This window comes from Amblyraja radiata, chromosome 8, assembly GCF_010909765.2.
Source record: "Amblyraja radiata isolate CabotCenter1 chromosome 8, sAmbRad1.1.pri, whole genome shotgun sequence".
Classification (NCBI taxonomy): domain Eukaryota; kingdom Metazoa; phylum Chordata; class Chondrichthyes; order Rajiformes; family Rajidae; genus Amblyraja; species Amblyraja radiata.
In genome coordinates this window covers 55,931,853-55,951,045 of record NC_045963.1, presented here as the reverse complement: position 1 = coordinate 55,951,045, position 19,193 = coordinate 55,931,853, and the positions used below count along the sequence as shown (strand labels likewise).

The 19,193-nt window shown below is 42.4% G+C and overlaps 1 protein-coding gene across 3 annotated transcripts in view; it reads left to right on the top strand.

Moving 5' to 3' along the window:
* LOC116976241 (mitogen-activated protein kinase kinase kinase 21-like) overlaps positions 1 to 19,193 on the top strand; it is a 94,401-nt gene that overhangs the window by 50,501 nt on the left and 24,707 nt on the right. For all 3 annotated transcript variants that reach the window (XR_004412909.1, XM_033025936.1, XM_033025934.1), the window contains exons 2-4: positions 5,602 to 5,782; positions 10,978 to 11,126; positions 15,790 to 15,965. Coding sequence is in view for 2 of the 3 variants with exons in the window: in XM_033025936.1 (XP_032881827.1) it covers positions 5,602 to 5,782; positions 10,978 to 11,126; positions 15,790 to 15,965 (506 nt within the window). In the remaining variant the exon portion in view is untranslated. The remainder of the gene's footprint in view (positions 1 to 5,601; positions 5,783 to 10,977; positions 11,127 to 15,789; positions 15,966 to 19,193) is intronic.

The window sequence follows — 19,193 nt, the reverse complement described above, 5'->3', positions numbered from 1 at the left end:
CACAGTGATGAATGCTGTGGTGGATGTTTGTGTAAAATTTTTATTGTGGTTGTGTTCTTTATTACTGTACCGCTGCTGGCAACCCAAATACCACCGACCTTGGTTGTGTGGCAATTAAATTAAATTATTATTATTATTATTATTATTAAGGCTGACACATTTCCACCAATACGAACAGACTGTGGTCTGTGAATGAGGAAGTCGAGGATCCAATTGCAGAGGGATGCGCAGAGACCCAGTTCTGAGAGCTTGGTAACCAGCTTGGAGGGGATGATTGTATTAAGTGCCGAGCTGTAGTCAATGAATAACAGCCTGACATATGAGTTTTTGTTGTCCAAGTGGTCCAGAGCGGAGTGGAGAGCCAGCGAGATCGCATCCACCATTGATCTGTTGTGGCGGTAAGCGAACTGCAGTGGGTCCAGGTTTTTGTCGAGGTATGAGTTGATTTGCGCCATGATCAGCCTCTCAGAGCACTTCATCGCCACAGACGTTAGTGCCACTGGTCGATAGCAAAGCAAGAATTTCATTGTCCTATCTGGGACACATGACAATAAACTCTCTTGAATCTTGAATCTTGAGCAAAGGGAATCTTCCATCCTTATCCACACCAAAACACAAAACTTCACAATCTACAAAACCGCTAACTTTGGTATCATCAGCAAACTTGCTAATCTAGCCCTGTATGTTCTTATCCAAATCATTGATGTAGATGACAAACAGTAACAGGCCCAACACCGAACCCTGAGGCACACTACTAGTCACAGGCATCCAGTCTGAGAAGCAACCTTCCACCATCAATCAATCAATCAATCAATCAATCAATCAATCAATCAATCAATCAATCAATCAGTTTTATTCCGCATATGCACAATAAAGTGCAGTGAAATAAACTTGCCAGCAGGGGTACAATCAAAAAAGAACACACAATACACAATGAGATTTAACACAAACATCCACCACAGCATTCTTCACTGTGGTGGAAGGCACAAAGTACAGTCAGTCCTCCTCCATTGTTCACCCGTGGTCAGGGCCATAAACCTCCGCAGTCGCCACTACGGGCGGCCCAATGTACAGGCCCTCTCGTCGGGACGGTCGAACACACTCCGTGGCTTGGAGGTCCCGAATCGGCGCTTTCCTACTGGAGACCGCGACTTCAGGATGTTGTAGGCCGCAGGCTGGCGGTCGGAGCTCTTCTCTGGCTGTCCCCGGCGAGGGAACCCAGGCTCCGGTAGGTAGCACATTCATGACAGGTGCTATTTGAACGCAAATTTTTTCTGCACTTGCATAAAAACCATAATCTCTTATTTCGATACAAAACCCAGAAAAAATTGTGTTAACTCTCAAGTACTCCAGTAAATTAAGCATTAAGTCTACCTGCGAAACTACCTGTCTTCCCATCTTGACCACCTCCTGCTTGGTTCAATGCGATTTTTCCACGGCCTGGGCTGTTCTTTTTATTGCTGTTCTAGGATTATTCCATTACAAACCAATACACCTCGATGAAAGGCATTCAAATGTCCCATCAATTTGAACAGAGAATCAAATGATCAAGCAAGATTTTTATTTATAATTCATGTTCAATATATGCGTTTTGTGCTTTCTGGGTCCATAGTAGGACCAGTATCCTGCTGCAAGCAGGACTTTAAGTTTACCTGTATCTGTGCATATGACAAACTTGAATTCTCTTGGCAAGAGATAGCAAATTCAGGACAATCTTTTGTGGGAGTTTCAGAACATGGAACCTTTTAGGGTTGAGGTGAATAATAGGAATGTAGCTGTGTGAGTATGAGAAGGAGGAAATAATTGAATGGGGGGGAATGGAAAGTAATTACTGGAATAGAATGGCCTGTTTTTATGGTGCACATTTAATATAACTCAATTTTACAAAAGGTGGCGTCTGATTCAATGCTAAGCCAGAGCAAGGTAAGATGTATCTATCGTATATCTATTTTGACACTGGATTAGTAATTGATGCCATAGGACAATTTTGAGAAATATTGGGAGCAGCTACCAGAAGCTCTTGTTGTGATCATTCCATCATTAGTCTCAATCTACTCATTAAATATTTTGAGATTCAAGAGCAGACTAGAATGGAATGGAGATTTCCCCTGAATAGATATTGGCTGTCGAGATAAGTGTTACAATACAGACATTGTTTGCAGTTTAAACAATGGTGAATAAGAGCTAACAAGGGTGTTGTTCTGGGTAGATTGATAAAAGGATAACATTCTTTGGTTGCGCTGTTGACAGAATGTACCGTTGTCAGGTGTGAAAGATGGTGCACTTCACCTTGTGTATGTAGGATGACAGTTTTGTAAGTAATGTAACTTTTTGAAAGCAGTGCATAAATTGACTGCTGTAATAGTCTGGATAACCCAGAGAGGGGAATGGGATGTGGTTGCAATGTTTAACAAGCATTTAATGAAATGATTATGCTATTCTATGCAAATATATATTTTGTGAATATTGTTCAATTGTCAATATTTTGCTGCTTTAACTAAGTGAGGTTAGCCAAATTACTTATTAAATGCATTGGGCTAAAACATGAAACAGAATAGCACAGTAGTAGGCCCTTCTGCCCACAATGTCTGTGCTAAACATGAAGCCGTCATACTCAAAATACTAGAGTAACTCAGGGGGTCAGGCAGCATCCCTGGAGAACATGGATAGGTGATATTTCTGGTCAGAATCCTTCTTCAGAATGATTGTTGGGAGGGTAGAAATGAAAGCTGAGAGAGAGGGGCAGGACAGAGCATGGCCAGTAATTGGTGAACACAACGAGGGAGGGGGTTATTTGAGGCAAATTGGTAGACAAAGGCCGGAGATGAAGAGACGGGTGTGACCCTGAAAGGGTAAAGTGTTACAAATTGTGATAATCGAGGGTAAAAATAATGCAAATTTTTCTTCTTATTACATGATGCCAGGTTAAACTAGTCTGTTCTGCCTGCTTGTGATTCCTCCATACCCTGCATATTAAGTGCCTTTCTAAAACCTTGTTAAATGGCACTATTGTATCTGCCTCCACCATCATCCCTGGCAGCATATTCTAGGCACCTACTGCTCTGCATAAAAAAGCCTTACACATCTCTAAACTCAGAAAATAGGTGCAGGAGGAGGCCATTCGGCCCTTCGAGCCAGTACCGCCATTCATTGTGATCATGGCTGATCGTCCCCTATCAATAACCCGTGCCTGCCTTCTCCCCATATGCCTTGACTCCACTAGCCCCTCGAGCTCTACCTAACTTTCTCTTAAATCCATCCAGTGACTTGGCCTCCACTGCCCTCTGTAGCGGGGAATTCCATAAATTCACAACTCTCTGGGTGAAAAGGTTTTTTCTCACCTCAGTCTTAAATGACCTCCCCTTTATTCTAAGACTGTGGCCCCAGGTTCTGGACTCGCCCAACATTGGGAACATTTTTCCTGCATCTAGCTTGTCCAGTCCTTTTATAATTTTATATGTTTCTATAAGATCCCCCTCATCCTTCTAAACTCCAGCGAATACAAGCCTAGTCTTTTCAATCTTTCCTCATATGACAGTCCCGCTATCCCAGGGATCAATCTCGTGAACCTACGCTGCACTGCCTCAATCACAAGGATGTCCTTCCTCAAATTAGGAGACCAAAACTGTACACAATACTCCAGATGTGGTCTCACCAGAGCCCTATCCAACTGCAGAAGAACCTCTTTACTCCTATACTGAAATCTTCTTGTTATGAAGGCCAACATTCCATTAGCTTTCTTCACTGCCTGCTGTACCTGTAAGCCAACTTTCAGTGACCGGTGTACAAGGACGTCCAGGTCTCGCTGTACCTCCCCTTACCTAACCTAACCCCATTGAGATAATAATCTGCCCCCTTGTTTTTGTCGCTAAAGTGGATAACCTCACATTTATCTATATTATACAGCACCTGCCACGCATCTGCCCACACACTCAACCTGCCCAGGTCACCTTGCAACCTCCTAACATCCTCTTCACAGTTCACACTGCCACCCAGCTTTGTGTCATCCGCAAAATTGCTAGTGTTGCTCCTAATTCCCTCTTCCAAATCATTAATATATATGGTAAACAGTTGCGGCCCCAACACCGAGCTTTGCGGCACTCCACTCGCCACTGCCTGCCATTCTGAAAAGGACCCGTTCACTCCTACTCTTTGCTTCCGGTCTGCCAACCAATATTCTATCCATGTCAACACCATACCATGTGCTCTAATTTTAGTCACCAGTCTCCCGTGCGGGACCTTATCAAAGGCTTTCTGAAAGTCTAGATACACTACATCCATTGGCACCCCTTCATCCATTTTACTTGTCACATCCTCAAAAAATTCCAGAAGATTAGTCAAGCATGATTTCCCTTTCATAAATCCATGTTGACTTGGACTGCTATCCAAATGCCCCATAAACTTTCTCCCCCTGACCTTAAAGCTATGCCCTCTAGTGTTTGACATTTCCGCTGTAGGAAAAAATTGGAAAGTTTGGACTGTCCATCCACTCATAATTTTATTTAGCCTCCAAAGCACCAAAGAAAAGATTCCAGATTTGTTCAACATCTCCTTTTAGCTAATACCCTCTCATTCAAGCAGCATTCTGATAAACTTCGTCTGCACCCTCTTCAGTCTCCACATCCTTCCTGCAATGGTCGTACCGTGTGTCTTAAGCGCTTGTGCAATCTGTTTCTTCTGTTTCCTTTGTTAATTGGAATAGTGTTTTCTTTTAATGTTGGCACCCATTACAGCCCAACCAAAAAGGACAATAAGGATATTTTTATTGTGGGATTATGTGAGATACAAGCAGTTTTTTTCCTTTTATGCGGATTTCTGAAATAAAAATTAACTTGATTTTCTGAATCCTTCTTGGGATCTATGAGAATCAACTTCTCGTTTGAAAGTGGGTACTCTCTAAGAGTGAAGCATATTCTCAGGATCATATTAGAATGTCAGCCTAACTATGACGTTGAGTCCTTGGAATCTGAGTTGAACCACAAGCATCTGATGCACCAGTGGTACTGATGTCTAATGCTGATATTTTATGGGTTGAAGGGAGATTCTTGGGAAAGGTATGAGAAAACTCAAAAAACAAAAAACAGTTGATGGAAATTGTTAAAAAAACAAAATGCTATTAATACTCTGCAGATCAGGCAGCATCTGTGGATAGAGAAACAAGATTAATATTTCCATTCAAGCTCATCAGAATTTCATTATGTAGGAAAGTGGCAAGTTGGCACATGGGTTGAACTGCAAAACAAAATTATTTAATCTCTTTTTCCTCTCCAAAGTGCTGTGCCCTGTTTATAGGATTTCTCATCATTCTGAAAATATATTGAGCCCAAGTGATTTCACACTGAAGTGGCCTGTTGCTTTGCTTTGTGGAACACAGGGTTGATCCATATCCGAGAATTTGCTGGTTATTCATGTTTCATTTCTGCGCTAATATCAATTATGCTTCCTTTACATTTGTGTGTCTCTCCAAATCAATGCTGTTTAGGATAGTGTGGGCAGGTTGTGTAAGTTTTACCTTGTGAAGTGGAATCAATAAGATTATCATTTAGAAGAGTATACTTAACTTGCTTTTCCTGTCTCTTTCCACTCCCCTTATCACCCTAGTTTTGTTATTCGAGAAGATTGAGAACGATGACATAGCTAACAAAACACTGAAGATCACGGATTTTGGCTTGGCCAGGGAGTGGCATAAAACAACTAAAATGAGTGCTGCTGGAACCTATGCTTGGATGGCACCTGAGGTTATCAAATCCTCCTTGTTTTCCAAAGGCAGTGATGTTTGGAGGTAGGCAAGACCTGGAATTAATACTGCACTATGGGTTATTGTGCTTCAATTGCAAAGTGCTTTTAAGAAAGTTATTTTGGGGAACAGTTTTTTGAGATAGAATGCCTTTTATTGTCATTCAAACAGTTTGGTTTGAACGAAATTGCATTTCTACAGTCTTAACATTACAAAAAAAAACAAGACCCACACTTAACACAATTTACACAAACATCCATCACAGTGAATCTCCACCACCTCCTCACTGTGATGGAAGGCAAAAGTCTTATCTCTTCCCTTTGTTCTTCTCCCGCGGTCCAGCAGTCCAATTGTAACGTTGAGGCGACTGGGGCTCACGATGTTAAAGCCCCCGGCGGGCGATGGTAAGTCCCGCGGCCATTAAGCCGCGCCAGGCGATATTAGGCCCCGCTCCTAGTCATTTAAACCCCGCGATTCCAGCGGGAGAAGTTGTCGTTACGGGAGCTCCGAAAAGCGGTCTCCCACCAGGGACCTGCGAGCTCCTGATGTTCCTGTCCACCGGGCCTGTGGCCGGAGCCTCCGAAGCTCCGAAGTCGGGTCGCAGCCGCGCGCCACCACAGCTCTCCCCGTTCCAAAGTCGGGTCCGCAGGCTCCACAACTGGAGCCCTCAGAGTATTTCCGGCCGGAGGCCGCCGCCGGCTCCACGATGTTAGGCCCAACGACAACGGAGACCCGACAGGGAAAAAGTCAGGTCCCCCGTACAGGGAAGAGATTAAACAGTTTCCCCCACCCCCCACATGTAAACAGCTAAAAAATGATAAAAACTAGAATCAACACATACATTTAACAAGACAAAAATTCAAAAAACGACAGACGGACTGCAGTCGAGCCGCTGCCGTTAGGCACCGCCACACCACATATTTCTCTTCTGTGATTAAACCACTATGAAAGTATAAGTGCTGAAGCCCTCTTTCAAACAGCATCTCTTTGCATTCCACTTCGCATTCTGTGGCTCCTATTTGGCAGACATAGTCAGTAATTCCTTGGGAAGGACATATTAGTTCTTAAAATAAGGTTCAACACTCAGTACCAAAATGCTTGGATGGGATCTTCAGCAGTTGTTACCTGAACTTTGTTTATATCCCCCAGAGTTTAGAAAGTAAAAGTTATTCAAACAGTATTGGATAGATATTTTCTATGCTTAGTTTTTCCTTTACCCTAAATTTCTCTTCTCCATCCCTCTTTCTCCTTTAGACAGCATTCTCCTCCTCTATTAGTCATGGAGTCAGAGTGATACAGCGTGGAAACATGCCCTTTGGCCCAAATTGCCCACATCGGCCAACGTGTGCCAGCTACACTAGTCCCACTTGCCCGCGTTTTGGTCCATATCCCTCCAAACCTGTCCGATCCATGTACCTGTCTAACTGTTATTAAATGTTGGAATAGTCACAGCCTCAACTCCCTCCTCTGGCAGCTTGTTCCATACACCCACCATCATTGTGTGAAAAAGTTACCCCTCAGTTTTCTATTAAATTCTTTCCCCTTCACCTTAAACCAATGTCCTCTGGTCCTCGATTCACCTACACTTGGCAAGAGACTACCCGATCCATTCCTCTAATGATTTTGTATACCTCTATAAGATCACCCCTCATCCTCCTGCGCTCCAAGGAATTGAGTCCCAGCCTACTCAACCTCTCCCTATAGCTCAGACCTTCTAGTCCTGGCAGCATCCTCGTAAATATATTCTGTACCCTTTCCAGAAACATCCTATAACATGGTGCCCAGAACTGAACACAATACTCTAAATGCGGTCTCACCAATGCCTTATACAACTGCGACATGACCTCCCAACTTCTATACTCAATACTCTGACTGATGAAGGCCAATGTATCAAAAGCCTTTTTGACCAACTTATCGACCTGTGATTCTACCTTCAAGGAACCTTGCACCTGCACTCCTTGATCCCTCTGCTCTACAACACTCCCCAGAGCCCTGCCATTCATTGTGTAGGTCCTGTCCATGTTAGACTTCCAAAAATGCAACACCTCACATTTCTTTATATTAAATTCCATCAACCATTCCTCAGCCCACCTGGCCAATCAATCAAGATCCTGCTGCAATTTTTCACAACCGTCTTCACTCTCTGCAAAACAGCCCAGTTTTGTATCATCAGCAAACTTGCTAATCTTGCTGTGTATGTTCTCATCCAAATCATTGATGTAGATGATAAACAGTAACGGGCCCAACACCGAACCCTGTAGCACACCACTAGTCACAGGCCTCCAATCCGAGAAGCAACCTTCCGCCATCACCCTCTGCTTCCTTCCATGAAGCCAATTTTCTATCCATTCAGGTATCTCTCCTTGGATCCCATGCAGAGCAGCCTTCCATGCGGAGCCTTGTTGAATGCTTTGCTGAAATCCATATATACAACATCTACAACTCAGCCGTTATCAACCTTTTTGGTCACGTCTTCAAAAAACACAATCAGATTTGGTGAGACACGACCTCCCACGTACAAAACCATGCCGACTATCCCTAATAAGCCCGTGTCCATCTAAATGCCATTATACCCTATTCCTCAGAATACTCTCTAGTAACTTTCCGACTACAGATGTTAAACTCACTGGCCTAAAGTTCCCAGCATTTTCTCTGCAGCCCTTCTTGAATAGAGGCACAACATTTGCCACCTTATCGCCTTCCGGTGCCTCTCCTGTATTTAAAGATGGCTCATAAATTTCAACCAGGGCTCCCGCAATTTCCCACAATGTCCTTGGATATATCTGATCAGGCGCTGGAGATTTGTCTACCTTCATACATGATAGTACCTTCAGCACCTCTTCGACCGTAACACTCTCAAGCCACTTCCATTGACTGCCCCAAGTTCCTCCATCCTCCTGTCTTTCTCCTCGGTAATTACAGAGGAGAAATACTAATTGAGGACCTTGCCATCCTGCGGCCCCACACAGAGGTGACCTCTTTGATTTTTGAGGGGTCCCATTCTCTAGTTACCCTTTTCCCCCTAATGGAATTATAAAACCTCTCGGGATTGCTATCTGCCAACGCCATCTACTGGCCCCCTTTGGCCCTTCTGATTTCCTTTTTTACTTTGCTCCATAATTCTCAAAACTTAATTCCCAAAAGTATCCTTGTACTTGAGCAGGGACACGCTTGATCCCAGCTGCCTATACCTGCCCCATGCTTCCTTCATATCCTTGACCAATGACTCAATTTCTCACGTCAGCCAAGTTTCCGTACGTTTGCCTGTCTTGCCCTTCACTCTAACAGGGACATGCATATCCTGAGCTTTTGTCAGCACACTTATAAAAACACCCCTCTTGGCTGATGTTCCTTTCCCCGAAAACAACCTGCCCCAATCAACTTGAGCAATACTTTCTCTCGTACCCTCAAAGTTGGCATTACCCCAATTTAGCATTTTAACCCTATCCATAACTATCTTAAACCTAATTGAACCGTGGTCACAGGTCCCAAAAGGCTCCTCCACGAACACTTTATTCGCTTGCCCATCCCAATTTCCCAAGACTAGATCAAGTGTTACCCTCTCACGCATGGGGCCCTCTACATATTGCTGGTGAAAATTCTCCTGAAGACCTTTGAAAAATTGAACGCTATCTAAACCTTTCACACTATGAATTTCCCTGTCAATATTGGGAAAGTTAAAATCCCCTACTCTAACCATCCCTCCACATTCTTGCTCACCCCCTATAGTTCTCTGGCAGTGTGGTAACCACTCAACCTTTCCAGCTTTCACTTATCAAGTACAGAAGTAATCTTGTCAAGACTTCCATTGTTCTTCAGAAGAAATATTCATCAATGACAGAGATTATGGAGGATTATGGAGGATTTTTAAATGGTTCCCAAAAATTCATCACCACTCTCTGTTTGGTCCATGATGACATGCAAGATGTGATCCAAACTGGATCCTCCACAGATCCAGTGTAGTGTAGACTGGGTAAACTCTGTCATTGCATCAACTTCCTCAGCTTTCCTGACTGCAATATTGCACCTCACCTTTGACAAATTTGGTTGAGTAAACCTACAGTTTAGTTTAGAGATATGGGAAACAGGCCCTTCGGCCCACCAGGTCCAAACCAACCAGCGATTCCCACACATTAACACTATCCTACACCCACTAGGGACATTTTCTACATGCCAAACCAATTAACCAACAAACCTGTACGTCTTTGGAGCGTGGGTGGAAACCGAAGATCTCGGAGAAAACCCACACAGGTCACGGGGAGAACGTACAAACTCCATACAGACAGCACCCGTAGTCAGGATCAAACCCTACAGTTAATAGGGGGAACCTTTGTTGCCTCCCCTGCAGGGCCAAGATCACACCATCCTTGGTCAACAAGCCGCAGTATGTAGGTGACATGCATGGATTTTCACACTTGGAGGCTGAGTGCCAAACCACAGTTGATTCCTTTATTGATTGCATGAGGGGGATGAATGGACCATGAACATTTGGACACACAGATTCTTTACCAACCATGCCCCCACCTCACACCATCCCCCAGCAATTATTGTCCATGACAAATTCCCGATCAAAGTACATTACTTTCCATATCCTGGGAACGACCTCTCAAAGTGGCAAGTATTGGTGAGTGAATTCACTGCTGCTTTTACTGCAATGCAACTGTCTTTGGCTGCCTGTGGATAATATGTTCAACATAATGCCCGATGATGCTGACTGTGTGGAGTTTGCATATTCTCTTTGTGACCTCATCCGATTCCTCTTCCTATTTTAGTTACCTTCCATATCACAAAGACTTATTTGGTAGATTGATTAGCTATTGTAAACATATCATTTAATGTAGGTGGGTTATAGGTAATTTGAATAAGGGGTGAGGGTCGTGGTGGTGTTGATGGACATCTGAGAGAGAATGGATTATAAGGAAATGTGTGTGAATTGCTGAGATGGGAAATGATGGGAAACCTATGTTAGTATCCTCTTTCTGATTAACATTTCCTAACACATTGGCCCTTATCACATACAACTAGTTGAGATGAGCAGGTCTTTCATGTCAAACACTAGACTCCAGAAACAAGCTCAGTAATGGCTGGCAATTTCCAAGAGCTAAGGGAAAATAAGAAAAGGCTTCATGGATGTCCTCAAAACATAATTGAACAGGTTAAAAGATTGAATGGCCTCCTTCAGTTCCCATGTTCCTATTGACACCTAATAGTTTTGATGTCTCCTCTCTTTCCTCGTACAGCTATGGTGTATTGCTCTGGGAGCTGTTGACAGGAGAGGTCCCTTATCGTGGGATTGATGGCCTTGCAGTGGCTTATGGAGTAGCTGTCAACAAACTAACCCTTCCTATTCCGTCTACGTGTCCTGAACCTTTCACCAAACTAATGGAAGGTAAGCAGATTGTTCTGTAAAATTAACTCAAAGTTTATGCCACTGATTAATGTTTAATTTTGTGAATTATTGAAGGTCAGTCACTTTGATCAATGAGTGAATTTTTTTTTCATCATTGCTCTCCATTTTAGTTGTTAATTGCACATTCACAATGTGCGAGTTGTTTCAAGCTGCAGTGAAGTAACGACGTGTTTAAGTTCTATGACAACTGAATCCAATATTTGGTTGCCAAACAATCAAAGAGGAAGCAAGGTTGACCAAGCGTTGCCTGGCCCTGTTATCCCATTACTGCACTTAAGTTTTTTTTTGAGCTACTTCAGATTGCACTAGACTCTGAACTTATTTAGAATTTGTCGTATCTTTCATTACCATGTATATTGTTTGCGCTGAATGTCATGTGAACAAAGAATTTCATTAAATGTAAGAATTTTAAATTTTGTTGCCTCATCTCTAGTTTCACATCCCACACTAGGGACTTGAACAGAGATAAAATATCTGTAGTGACATGCCAGCGCAGTATTCAGAGAGTGTTGTGTGAAATACTAAATTCCAGCCCCATTGTTCCTTTAGGCTGATGTGAGAGATTCCCATGTATTCTTTTGAAGAAACCTGTTTTGAATACATCTTCCCTTGATCATCAAATAATTTGCATTGCTGTTAGTGGGAGCTTGCTTTCCTCATAGGCCACCACACTTTGGCACGGCATAGTGGTGCAGTGATAGAGTTGCCAGAGACCCGGGTTTGATCCTGGCTATGGGTGCTATTTGTACGTTCTTCCTGAGACCGCGTGGGTTTTCTCCGGGTCCTCCTGTTTCCTCCCGCATTCCAAAGACACACAGGTTTATAGGTTAATTGGCATTGGTAAAATTGTTAAATTGCCCCTAGTGTGTAGGATAGTGTTAGTGTACAGGGTGATCGATGGTCACCACGCTGTACAGTGCCCTCCATAATGTTTGGGACAAAGAACAATCATTTATTTTTTTGCTTCTGTACTCCACAATTTGAAATTTGTAATAGAAAAAATCATATGTGGTTAAAGTGCACACTGTCAGATTTTAAGAAAGGCCATTTTTATACATTTTAGTTTCACCATGTAGAAATTACAGCAGTGTTTATACATAGTCCCCCCCCATTTCAGGGCACCATAATGTTTGGGACACTGCAGTGTCATGTAAATGAAAGAAGTCCTGTTTTTGCCACTTTGGTGGCAAAAACAGGTAAGTAGACTATTAACTAAATGGTGGCCGATTAGGAAAAGGGGAGATGCAACGAGACCTGGGTGTCATGATACACCAGTCATTGAAAGTAGGCATGCAGGTGCAGCAGGCAGTGAAGAAAGTGAATGGTATGTTGGCATTCATAGCAAAAGGATTTGAGTATAGGAGCAGGGAGATTCTACTGCAGTTGTACAGGGTCTTGGTGAGACCACACCTGGAGTATTGCGTACAGTTTTGGTCTCCAAATCTGAGGAAGGACATTATTGCCATAGAGGGAGTGCAGAGAAGGTTCACCAGATTGTTTCCTGGGATGTCAGGACTTTCATATGAAGAAAGACTGGATAGACTCGGCTTGTACTCGCTAGAATTTAGGAGATTGAGGGGGGATCTTATAGAAACGTACAAAATTCTTAAGGGGTTGGACAGGCTAGATGCAGGAAGATTGTTCCCGATGTTGGGGAAGTCCAGGACAAGGGGTCACAGTTTAAGGATAAAGGGGAAATCCTTTAGGACCGAGATGAGAAAAACATTTTTCGAGAGTGGTGAATCTGTGGAATTCTCTGCCACAGAATGTAGTTGAGGCCAGTTCATTGGCTATATTTAAGAGGGAGTTAGATTTGGCCCTTGTGGCTAAAGGGATCAGGGGGTATGGAGAGAGGGCAGGTACAGGATACTGAGTTGGATGATCAGCCATGATCATATTGAATGGCGGTGCAGGCTCGAAGGGCCGAATGGCCTACTCCTGCACCTATTTTCTATGTTTCTAAGTCATGTTTAGTATTTTGCTGCATATCCTTTGCATGCAATGACTGCTTGAAGACTGCGATTCATGGACATCACCAGTTGCTGGGTGTCTTCTCTGGTGATGCTCTGCCAGGCCTGTATTGCAGCAATCTTTAGCAATGCTTGTTTTGGGAGCTAGTCCCCTTCAGTTTTCTCTTCGGCATATAAAAGGCATGCTCAATAGGGTTCAGATCGGGTGATTAACTTGGTCACTCGATAATTTTTTAGCTTTGAAAAACTCCTTTGGTGCTTCAGCAATATGTTTGGGATCATTGTCTTGCTGTAGAATTAACCGCTGGCCAATGGGTTTTGAGGCATTTGTTTGAACTTGAGCAGATGTGTCTATACACTTCAGAATTCATTATGCTACTACCATCAGCAGTTGTATCATCAATGAAGATAAGTGAGCCAATACCTTCAGCAGCCATACATGCCCAGGCCATAACACCCCCACCACCATGTTTCACAGATGAGGTGGTATGCTTTGGATCTTGAGCAGTTCCTTCTCTCCTCCATACTTTGCTCATGCCATCACTCTGATATGTTAATCTTCATCTCATCTGTCCACAAGACCTTTTTTCCAGAACTGTGGTTGCTCTTTTAAGTACCTCTTGGCATACTGTAACCTGGCCATCCTATTTTTGCAGCTAACCAGTGGTTTGCATCTTGCAGTGTAGCCTCTGTATTTCTGTTCATGAAGTCTTCTGCGGACAGTGGTCATTGACAAATCCACACCTGACTCCTGAAGAGTGTTTCTGATCTGTCGGACAGGTGTTTGGGGATTTTCCTTTATTATAGAGAGAATTCTTCTATCATCAACTGTGGTGGTCTTCCTTGGCCTGCCAGTCCCTTTGCGATTAGTAAGCTCACCAGTGCTCTCTTTCTTCTTAATGATGTTCCAAATAGTTGATTTTGGTAAGCCTAAGGTTTTGCCGATGTCTCTAACAGTTTTATTCTTGTTTCTCAGTCTCATAATGGCTTCTATGACTTTCATTGGCACAACTTTGTTGATAAACAGCAATAAAAGTTTCCAATGGTGATGGAAAGACTGGAGAAAAGACTAGGTGCTGAGAGCTCTCTTATACCTGCATTAAGGAGGCATTTAAACACACCTGAGCAATTACAAACACCTGTGAAGCCATGGGTCCCAAACATTATGGTGCCCGGAAATGGAGGGGGGGGGGGGGGGGGGTGTATAAACACTGCTGAAATTTCTACATGGTGAAATCCAAAAATATAAAAATACTCCTTAATTTAATCTGACAATGTGCACTTTAACCACATGTGATTTGTTTTCTATTACAAATCTCAAATTGTGGCGTACAGATGCAAATAAATAAATGATGGGTCTTTGTCCCAAACATATGGAGGGCACTGTCTCTCTAAGGTCCAAGGACATATTTCAATACATAATTATAAGATTGCTTTGAGAGGACCCAAGGCCACAAAAGGTGCCATCAAAATGCAAGTGTTTCTTCTTTTAACGCGTCAATTATGATCTCATTCCCCATGCTTTCACTTCCTTAACAAAGACCTTTTTGTATGAACTGTGCAATAGCCTACGTTGCAAGTTGTTTGCCATTTATTTACTGACGCAAAAGGATGAAAAAGAATCAATGATAAGATTATATATATATATATATATATATATATATAAGAGCTGCTTACTTCAATGTCTGTTTTATTCAATATTGAAATGGCTTATTTTGTGTGTTGGCAATAAATGTGCTTTGTGTCTGGTCTACAATGCCTGGAATGATGCTGGTGGGCACTCGGTTTAAGGCAGGAGAGCAGCTGAATGGTCAATCTTGGCAAGTATATAAGTAACCTTAGCCAAGAAATGGCAACACAATTGAAGTCAATGAACTATGATTCTGTGGTGAGAGTGTATGATGGACATAGGGTTCTCTGAGCCAGTCACCTTTTAAAAACATTGCTCTCGTTTGTGAGAATATTCTAGTATTTTTCTGTTCATAGATGTAGTTGTCTTCACTCCCGATGATGTTTGGCACTGATCCTCCTCTTAGTCTCTTAACTAAAAAAATATAACATGCCCACATATTAAAATAATTTTAAAATTACAAAATGAGTAGAATATTTATAATGCTGCATGGCGTCAAGTATATGAATGCAGTTTTTTACAGTAATTCCGACAATGCTTTTATTTGGTTTTAGTCTTTGACTCATTTGAGTTTTACATGCAAGTGTGTAGCTGTAATATAGTTGCTAATTTGACATCTGAGCAGAATGAGTTCTTACTCATGTGCAGCTTTCCAGGTGGGGAAGCCGTTCCTCTTTGTTCAAGCGGCCATTATTTATAAATTCTTCAAGATAGTAAAAGACTGTAAAAAAATAAATATGACATCAGTGCACAACTGTGCTAAAGGTACAAGACACCAGTGCAACAGATTCCAGAAATCTGGAAACCCTAATTAAATCAAAATGCTGGACTACAAGAAACAGTTAACATTTTAATGCACCAGAATCGTGATGAAACGTCAACCTCAAATGTTAACACTTTCACTATCCATAGATGCTGCCTCACCCAAGTATTGTTTGTTTTTATTCCAGGAACTGTTGCGCATTCAAGAAAATGTAAAAATAAAAATTGGTGGGGTGGGATGAGGATGCAGTTTTGTTAACAAGCCTGTTGTACATTTCAGAGTGCTGGGACCAGGATCCTCATATCCGTCCATCTTTTGCTACCATTTTGGAACAACTCACTGCTATTGAGTCCACAGTCATAACCGATATGCCCCAGGAGTCATTTCATTCCATGCAGGATGATTGGAAGATGGAAATACAGCAGATGTTTAATGAACTAAGGACAAAGGAAAAAGTGAGTCCAGTTTATTACTTTTGAAAGTAATTCTTTTTTTAAATTGGGAGTCTGAATTACTCTGTTCCACGGAGCTCCTATTTAAGAAACCACATTCTTAATGTAAGAAAAGCCAATGACCTTTGTTCCATGTCCTTCCCAACATTTCTTCTTCAATAGCATCAACGACAAAAAATTAGACGCCTGCCGGCCTACACGCGTATTGTTTTATTTATATATTTTATTTATATTTATGTGTGTGTGTGTGTGTGTATATATGTATATGTGTGTGTGTAAATATAAACTGCACAGTCGGGGGAGCATTGGTTTTGTCTTTTTGCACCATTGTTTGGTTTTATGTGTATGTATGTGTTCATATGCACACACACATACTGCACTTTTTTTTCTTGTTTATAATATTGTTTACCGAATACTATATTTACCTATTCTGTTGTGCTGCTGCAAGTAAGAATTTCATTGTTCGATCTGCGACATATGACAATAAAACACTCTTGACCTATAACCAAATCTTAGAATTTGTAAAATCTCCATTAATCTCTCCTCAGCATTTATTTGTCTGTTCGTTCTTTTAAAAAAACATATACAAGAGAATCTTGAGTAAATTTTCAACCTTTCAGTATATTTAATGTAATGAAGTTGTACTTGGAATTAGACTTCCCGTTGATTGAGATGCTGGAAAAAAATGTCTGTTGTTTGAGTGTAGGTGGGTGAAGTCCTTGCACTGTTTCCCAAAGGGAAGATTTAGCTTGCAGAATGTCTAGTGCTTACGCGACTTTTCAGCAAACTCTCTGCGACCTTCAAACTCGGGGGCACTCACCTGAAAAACTGCGAGCTCGATCAACCGTTAGCGCTGAACACACACACACACACACACACACACACACACACACACACACACACACACACACACAGCGCGGGGGCCAGGGAAAGCGGGGGAGCGCTGTCTGAAATTCACACGGTGCAAAGCCAAGGTCATACCCGCGATGAACAGGAAGGTTAAAGATGGCTGGCACAGTGTGCGGTAAGTCCTTTAAGGGGGGGGGCGGGGGGGGGGGGGGGGAAGGAGTGGAGACACTTTTAACAAGCCAGACAACTTTTAATAGGCCAGAGATACACAGTTGTGATGTTTAGCGGGCATTTAACATAACCATTCGGTTTTCCTTGGTTCTGAAAACTTGTGCTTACGTTTGTTTTTCCCCAATGAGCCAATTAAAATGCCTGGTCAGCAAAGGAGATTACCTACGGCTACCTCGACTATCTACAACGACATGGCGACCCCACTACCACTGCACTACGACTTCAAAAGTATCGATTTTCTCCCTGCCGACCAATTTTACTCGCAGAATATTTTTCAGCTTGTTGAAAATTTTTCCTCGACCAAACTGAGGCCACGAGTAGTAACCACTATGCGGGAACTCCTCTCGATCATGAAGAAGGCTTACCAGTGACCACCTACGACCATGTGTCGACCATGCTGCGAGCTTGTGGCGAGCACAAACTCCTAAACTCGCAGATAAAGTCGCCATAGTGGGACAGGCACTTCAGACTGATTTGCACCGCCAATGGTAGATTTTTAGTCACCAGGATCTCGAGAGTTACTTTGTTTTCAAAATTGCTTGTATCTGGAGAGAATGCCTTGAGCCATGGGAGTGACGTGTGATGCAAGTCCCATTACTACTTGGGCAAATTTAACTCAATTGATTACATGTATCATTTGTAAAGTTACAGCGCAACATTGATACATTCAGTTGGGACTGCATGTTTTTTTAAATAGACAAATTCAATTCTATTGATAACGTATAGTATATGAGGGTACTGAGCACATTTATTGATTCATTGTTTTTTTATTGATATGACAGTTGTAAATATGACATATATTTCCCCCCATTCCTTGCCCATGATACACATCCTAAGATTTTCATCTTGCTAAGGTTTTGCTAACCAACCTCGGTGTCTCCGGTTTCTGAAATATTTTCTCCCCAGAATGTACTCTACTCACTTCATTCCTTTTATCTTGTATTGGTGACCATGGTTTCTGCTGCTTAAGCTCCACGTTAGGGGTGGAAGATTGCAACCTTCACGTGGTCCGCCCTGTTTCAACGAATGCAATCAACAATCAAATAAGATCAAATAGAATGTTGTCCTACAACTTTAGGCTGTGCACGCCATACGCAAGAAGAAGCTCCATGTTCAGGAAGTCTCCTGCAACTCACTGTTCTTCATCTATTGAACCTTCCTTTAATCCCACCTGTGCCAAGTTTATAATTTATTATTCATGATGAATTCTTAGCCTCTACTTGTCAGTGGGCCTCTTATAAAAGCTATCTAATTCAATTGCAACAGAATTGTAATAATAATATTAAATCTGCTCTATATACTTCAATGAATTGTATGTTCATGCTGACCATCACATGCCGAGTAATCCCATTTACCAGCACGTAAGGGCCTGTCCCACTTGGCCGTCATTTACCCGACAGGCCGGTAGTGACTGACACGCGACAGTCGCGCACGTCATCATGCGTCAGCACAGCTGTCTGGAGCGCGTGACGTCATTTGAATACCCAGTTTATGATATTTACCCAGTTTATGATATTTATGGTGATTTTCTAAAATGTTCCAGTTTCTTGTGGTGCTAGCAATCGGAAAACTGCAGATGTCCTATTGCCCCAATTCAAAGAAAAGAGGTGAATGTAAAGTAGCAAACTGCAGACCAAATTAATCTGTAGGAAGGAACTGCAGATGCTGGTTTAAATTGAAGATAGACACAAAATGCAAGAGTAACTGGGCGGGACAGGCAGCATCTCTGGAGAGAAGGAATGGATGACGTTTCGGGTCAAGACTCTTCTTCAGTCTGAAGAAGGGTCTCGACCAGAAACGTCACCCATTGCTTCCCTCCAGAGATGCTGCCGGTCCCGCTGAGTTACTCCAGCATTTTGTATCACTTATCTGGTTTGGTCTTCCATTTCTATATTGGTATGTATGGGTATGTAACCTTTCAGGAATTTGTGTGCAAGGATTTCCAGCTCGTTCTGAATACAAACATCTGCCAATCCCTCAATTTCTCATTCCTCATGTGAATTGCCTGTTGCCAAAGATTGCCAACATTCCCATTGTTCTGAAAATGCTAAATAATTATCCACAATGTACTCTTAAATCACGCGCGTTTATATCCATGACATGTAAAAGGTGGGCCGACTGCATATGGGCGACGCGCGGCGGCGCATGGTT